The sequence below is a fragment of the Dama dama genome, chromosome 1 (genome assembly GCF_033118175.1).
Source record: "Dama dama isolate Ldn47 chromosome 1, ASM3311817v1, whole genome shotgun sequence".
Lineage (NCBI taxonomy): Eukaryota > Metazoa > Chordata > Mammalia > Artiodactyla > Cervidae > Dama > Dama dama.
In genome coordinates, this window is record NC_083681.1 from 49,669,440 (window position 1) to 49,676,755 (window position 7,316).

General features: G+C 42.1%; 1 protein-coding gene across 1 annotated transcript; it reads left to right on the forward strand.

Annotated features, from left to right (window-relative positions):
* The first annotated feature begins 5,543 nt into the window (after positions 1 to 5,543).
* Positions 5,544 to 6,506, forward strand: LOC133054380 (olfactory receptor 51I2-like). Its single transcript, XM_061139344.1, has one exon. It carries the CDS (start codon positions 5,544 to 5,546, stop codon positions 6,504 to 6,506), a length of 963 nt encoding a protein of 320 aa, XP_060995327.1.
* The last annotated feature ends 810 nt before the right edge of the window (positions 6,507 to 7,316 follow it).

Genomic DNA, 7,316 nt, shown 5'->3' on the forward strand with positions numbered 1-7,316 from the left:
AGGAATTCATTTTTTTGTACATCAGTTATACCTCAATAAAGCTATTATGCATGGACACGTGCACGCGCGCGCGCGCACACACACACACACACACACACAGATGCTTCTGCATGTTGGCTCTGGGGCCTCTTCATGCTTTCAGTATTGTTTTCACTCTATTAGAAGTAGAGGAAGCCCCTGGGGATGGAACAAGACAGCAAGGACATTGCCCTGGTAGGAAGGCATGCCGCATCTCTAAAACACAGGTCCAGAGACATGGATGAGCTCTCATGTCTACCCCCAGTCATCTCTCTGTGTCTGAGGCCATTTATTCCCCATCTGTCCTCCCAAGTTACTTGATCCATAGTTGCTATGGAACATGATGGGGCTCTCACAAAATCACAGGAAAAACAGACACAGAAGTGAGTCTGCTTAACCTGTAAGGACAACCCTAGGAACCAAGAAGAGAGTGGAGAGAAATAAACACAACTCACCTGAGTGTCCGTAATGCTCACTTGAGGGACCAGGAAGTGTTCTGTGTGACTCCAAATAATAGGTCAGGTATCATTGGAAGGCATAGTGAAAAAAAGGTTGAAGTGCCAGTAGAATTTCCTACAAATGTAGTGGAATGGATGAACCTAGAAAGGATGATGATCCTAGCACTCTCCTCCACAGAGGTGTGTCTTGCTTTTCTCCACTCTCTCTTTGGTCCCTAGGGTTGTCCTTGCAGGTTAAGCAGATCCACTTTTGTGTCGGTTTTTCCTGTGATTTTGTGAAACCCCATCGTGTTCCATAGTTTCAAAGTTGCTCAGATCCACAACTTTCCAACCAAACACATGTTTTGCACATTATTCATTTCCCAGGGAAGACTAAGCAGAGACTATCCTCTGTGGTCTGTGGCCAGGATGTCCCTGGGGAGCAGAAACTCACTAAGGCACCCAGTCAGTGGTATAAAGTAGCATCTAAGTTGCAGAGTTTTTCTGGGCTCTTCAGAATGATGGGCAATAGAGAAGGCTGCAATGACAGGCAGGGTGAGTAACTTGGGTTAGAACCCTTTTTACACTATTAAGAAGGGTGGGGACCTAGTCAGTGAGTCTGAAATTCTCTGACAACTGCTGTCATGTCGAGGAACCAGTGGGATGGAGGATGAGTAGATGCCAGAAGCAGGAAGAAAAGGATTCCAGACCTTCATGAATGCTAGGTCTGCATCACCAAATAAGAGAGAGGAAGTGAAAAGGCTACTTTCCTGAAGCACAGATATTGTCTAATTCAGATAATTATGCAGAAACCCAGATTCTGTGTCCAAGCAGATTAATACCTTTTTATTTCTCTAAGAAAGTCATCAATGTAAGGGTATCTTAAAAATCCCACTCCAGAGAGCATCCTGTGGGTGATCTGAATGTTTGCTTGGTTTCTACACTCTCACTATGAGATTGTCCTTTTCATTTTTCTGAGTAAGAAGAGCCTTTTAGAAAAGAACTTGGCTTAAATATTGCGAAATAACTACAACATAGTATTAGATAGCACCTCCATCATGTCACATAATTACAAGATTTCTTTCTTTCTTTCTTTTGTAAAAAAAGAAAACAACTTGGCTTTGAGGTCACGTAAAGAGTGTATGTTGGATTCAGCCTTTTGTTTCTCAGCTGTTTGACTTCCCAAGACACACAGAGTCACAAGATAACACAATCCTAGAGTGCTAAAGTGGAAAAGATGGAATTCCTCAGGGGAGAGCTATAGTTTAAAATCATCTTTGACCCATTAGTGTCCTGGAGATAATAATAGAAGACCAAACCCGATCTGATTCCAGGTTAAAGTGATTTATTACAAAATTCTGAGCTACATGGGAAGCAAGAAACATATTAATCCAACTTGGCTACTAAAATAGGCATTTTAGTAAAAGAACAGGGAGGAAAAAAGCCTTTCCTTTCTTACAACACAAAAAGTCTTTCTCAATTTTCAGTTCAGTTCAGTTCAGTCACTCAGTTGTGTCTGACTCTTTGTGACCCCATGGACTGCAGCACACCAGGCTTCCCTGTCCATCACCAACTCCTGGAGTTTACTCAAATTCATGTCCATTGATACCATCCAACCATCTCATCCTCTGTCGTCCCCTTCTCCTCCTGCCTTCAATCTTTCCCAGCATCAGAAGAAGTGAAGTGAAGTCACTCAGTCTTGTCCAACTCTTTGCAACCCCGTGGGCGGTGGCCTACCAGGCTCCTCTGTCCATGGGATTCTCAGGGTCTTTTCAAATGAGTCAGTCCTTCGCATCAGGTGGCCAAAGTATTGGAGTTCCAGCTTCAGCATCAGTCCTTCCAATGAATAGTTGGGACTGATTTCCTTTAGGATGGACTGGTTGGATCGCCTTGCTGTCCAAGGGACTCTCAAGAGTCTTTTCCAACACCACAGTTCAAAAGCATCAATATTAGACTCCTCATAACACTGTAATATATATTAAAAAAAGAAAGGTGAAAAGGCCATTATCTGGATATAAAGGGGAAATCGGCTTGGTTGTACATAATTTTTGGCAATATGCCTTAGGTGGTATACTACAGTTTTAACCCCTTAAGCTCTGAACTTCTTATAATGTTTAGCTTAAGCTACCATTTGGATCCTGATACCACAGCCAAGAGTAATAGATAACACAAATGCCTACAGTTGCCTGGGACCTACATATCAACTATGGAAAAAGTCAAGCTCTAAGATAAGGGATTTGAGAATAATTCAATAATAGGTCAATTAATGCAGGATGAAAGAAAGAGAACTGTGGCATTGATCCCAGATAAAATTAATCCTCAGATTCCTTCAAATTAAATGGAGAGCTGACACATTCTATTTTGATTTATGCTGCCAAAGACAAAGAGTATCTCCTGGGTTGATCCTAAGCAAATCCAAATAAAATTGGATAATAATAAATATTAACTGAAGAAACCACTGATCTTTATACAAAGTATATAGTTTAAGTTGTGAACATATGGACCTATGAGGTGCTATGTTAAGGGTATGATATGTATGATATGTTAAGGTGCTATGATAAGGAGAAACAGAAAATGAAATTAAGGTATTTTCATTCAATTATTCATTTTCTTGTTCATTAACTGATTATCCCTAAAAAAAAAAAGAGGATAGAAATTTATGAAATCATCAAAATCAGAACAGTAAGATGGAATGAGAGCTGAAGAAATACATCTTGGATTAGTGAAAAGAAAAGCAGGAGCAAGGAGATAATTAACACAATAAAAGGCAAATGGCTTTATAAGAAGGACACCCAAGGTGACAGTGAGAATTAAGATTTTTGGAGAAACAGGAAGGGGTTTCATTTGCAGCAACTTCAGTCCTTTTAACATGGAACATCAGAAGAGAACAATCTCTTCTTGATAATTTGATCCTGCCAGCCCCACACTTACCAAACCTCCAGTATCTAGTACAGCCCACGGCCAATACAGGAGGTTTAAGACTGTTGAAAGCATGTAAGCCAAATAGACCTGAATTTGAATTTGGTCTCTTTCCTGCCACAGCCTAGACAAACTCTCTAAGCCTCTTCCTTCCAGTTTAATGTATTTTTTCCTTTTTTTTTTTTTTTTGATGTGTACCATTTTTAAAGTCTTTATTAAATTTGTTGCAATATTGTTTCTTTTTTATGTATTGCTTCTCTAGCCATGAAGTATTAGGGATTTTTGCTTCCAAGAAGGGATAGAATCTGCACCCTCTGTGGATGGTAAAGTCTTAACCACTGGATCACCAGCGAAGTCCCTATAATTTTTATTATTTGTTAAAAAGATACAGTAACACTTACTTTATGTCTTTTTCTTTGAGACAGAGAGATATTATTCACAAACAAGAATGTTGGGGATCTAATATCTAGAACACAAGAGCTTCAATAATTGTTAAATTAGGAAGTTAATTTGCTCAGCATTGTTTTGTTGTTGTTGATTCACTCAGTCATGTTTAACTCTTTTGCAACCCCATGGATTGTACACCACCAGGCTCTTCTGCCCATGGGATATTCCAGGAAAGAATACTGGAGTAGGTTGCCATTTCCTTCTCAAGGGGATCTTCCCAACCCAGGGATCGAACGCATGTCTCTTGCACATGTCCCCTGAATTGCAGGTGGATTCTTTACTGGTGAGCCACCAGCTCAAGATCAGATGCTAAAACTTTGTGACACTACTAGGACAGATTCCCCTGAACCCTTAAAGAACCTAAATTTATGTCTCCGATTTATGTCTTCAGTTGACTTCTGTGGAAATTCTAACTTGGAGAAGAGAAACTTAGGTCTCGTCTTCCTGCAGCTGTGGCCCTCCCAGCTAGGGCTGAGGTCAATGATCAGAGATTACAGGAAGTCCATTCAAGGACAAATCAAGTCTTCCAGGTGAGTGTGCTAAGAGGCTGAACAAAAGGTTTAGCTGGTATTCTAAACACTACGGCAAATGTTCAACGAATGCAGTGAGCAAATGATTTCTGTTTAGCAACTTGTAGCCTGTATTGCGAGGGCACCCAATGACCCAGACAGATATTTTCTGGGCAAGGCAGAGCTGGACACCAAACTCCTAAATGTTCTCAGGGGCCTGGTGAGAACCAAGTGTCTCTTCATTTACCAAAGTTTCTTAGTACTTAACATAATTTTCAGCCTAGGTATTTATCATTACTGGATCTTGATTAGAAGACAATGTCCTGGGATTTTGGAGTGTACTCAGACACTCCAAATTCAAGAAAATCTCAAGTTCTAATAGTTCAGGAAAACGCTGCAGTTTTCTCTTCCTTTTTTGGACTTCAGAATTTCTCTTTTCACTTTAGATAAAATATTTCACTTCTCTATCAGCAAAGTAATTATGAGAGAACATGTGATAACTATGTGAAATTGGGCTTCCCTGATGGCTCAGTTGGTAAAGAATCCACCTGCAATGCAGGGGACCCCTGTTCAATTCCTAGGTCGGGAAGATCTCCTGGAGAAGGAATAGGCTACCCACTCCAGTATTCTTGGGCTTCCCTTTTAGCCAGCTGGTAAAGAAATCACCTGCAATGCGGGAGACCTGAGTTCAATCCCTGGGTTGGAAAGATCCCCTGAGGGAAAGGCTTAATCACTGGAATATAACATCATTTAAAATATAACAAAATTCATTCTCAATGGAATAAGAATAACAACCAGGACACAGGGAGGAGGATGACAATGATCATGAGCATTTTGAATGTGCTGTACATATTAAAGAGTGCTAACACACATCAATTTATTTAAAGAAAACATTGGATGGAAGGGTATAAATTGTATAAAATTTACGTTTAGTAAAAACTAAATCCATTTCAGTCATTTATTTTGTGGTAACCATAGAAAATTTACACTATCTCCTACATGCCTCATCTGTTTTGATGACACAGTGGCTAATTTATGTACATTCCTAGAACAGTTAATAATGTAAAGTTAAAGCTGAGAAATGGAAAATAAGTAGTGAAAATGCCTACACAGCATAATTATCTGCCTATTGACAGGTGTCGGGTCACTGTCTTTGTGTCTGTCTAGATTGAAAAAGTCACAAATATCTGGAGACCTCATCTGGCCCCTAAGGATGTTCCCTTCCTGGTCCTTTGCCAACATCTCCTTCTTCCAGCCACCTGCTTTCCTGATGATTGGCATCCCAGGCATGGAGGCTGTTCATGGCTGGATCTCTATCCCCTTCTCCTCCATGTACACTGCGGCCCTCACTGGAAACTGCCTGATCCTCTTGGCTGTGAGGAGGACCCCCAGCCTGCACCAGCCCATGTACTACTTCCTGTCCATGCTGGCCCTCACCGACGTGGGCCTCACCTTGTCCACAGTGCCCACCACGCTGGCTGTGCTCTGGTTTGACTATCGGCTCATCGGCTTCAATGCCTGTCTGGCCCAGATGTTCTTCCTCCACTTCTTCTCTGTGGTGGAGTCCTCGGTGCTCCTGGCCATGTCGTTTGACCGCTTTGTGGCCATCTCCAACCCCCTGCGCTATGCCTCTGTCCTCACAAACAGTGTCATCATCAGGATTGGGCTGGCCATTGTGGCTCGCGCCACTGTGTCCCTCTTCCCATTGCCCTTCTTACTAAAGAGACTGAACTTTTGCCCTGGCAAGATCCTCCTGTCCCACTCATTCTGTTTCCATGCAGATGTCATGAAACGAGCCTGTGCTGACATTACTGTCAATATCATTTATGGGCTGTATGTGGTTCTGTCCACAGTGGGTTTTGACTCCTTGCTTATTGTGCTATCCTATACTCTTATTCTTCATACAGTGATGAGCCTGGCCTCTCCCAGGGAGCGTATCCGGGCCCTCAACACTTGTGTTTCTCATATTTTGGCTGTTCTGGTTTTCTTCATCCCAGTCATAGGTGTGTCCATGATCCACCGTTTTGGGAGACACCGTCCCCCCATAGTACACGCCCTTGTCGCCTACGTGTACCTGGTGGTACCCCCTGTGCTGAACCCCATCATCTACAGTGTCAAGTCCAGGCCCATCAGGGAGGCCATGCTGTGGGTGCTGAGGGGGAAGAGGAAAGGCTGATGAAATCAAGAGATAACCTCAGAGTCTCAGGGAAAACACAGCCAGACAGTCATAACGTATGTCCGGAAAGCCCATTTTTCTGAGCCCTGACCCAGAGATATTATCAAGAGAATGACAAGCAAATGCATATCCTCAGACTCATGGGTGAAAACAGTCCTGATTCTTTACTGCACTCATTAACCTCAGCTTTTTTATTCAGAGTTTACTTGTGCAAGACTCTGTAGTTGTTATAAAGAATAATATTAAATGAACCATAAGTAGCCTCTTCCCTCCATTGAAGGATAGAAGCTCTAAATACACAATTACAGCAAGTATAATAGGGCTGTGAGGGTTTCACACGAAGAGTTATAGGAATGTGGAAGAAGGTTTGCTCCCTTGCCAGGAGAAAATGAGAAAGGAGTCAAGGAAGGAGGCTAAAAGGTGAGTCAGTTGTCAGGAAGGCAAGGGGAGGTCATACATAATCACTGAAAAGATTGTAAAAGTGAATAAACTGAGATGTGGAGTTTTCTGGTTGCTTGAGGAAAGGTGAGTGGTCAGATGTGGTTCAGCATGTGTGTATGTGCTGGAGGCAGTGAAAGTGCAGTACAGCTCTTCAGAGCTATGGATCCAATGGACATTCCTTGCTCCAAAAGTGTACCTCCTTGCTCAAAAATGGCCTTTCTCTGGCCTTTGACTATCACCTGAGATTCTAATGTCAGAGACTCTAGATTTTAATTACACATCATTCACTTCTTCCTCACCTCTTAAAATTCCATGCCCCTTGGCTAGGAGCACCTTCATTGCAAGGACATCACAAAGAGACCACTCAGG

What these genes read in the sequence shown, in the direction of transcription:
- LOC133054380 (XM_061139344.1), top strand. Translation starts at nt 5,544, where the DNA reads ATGTTCCCTTCCTGGTCCTTTGCCAACATCTCCTTCTTCCAGCCACCT.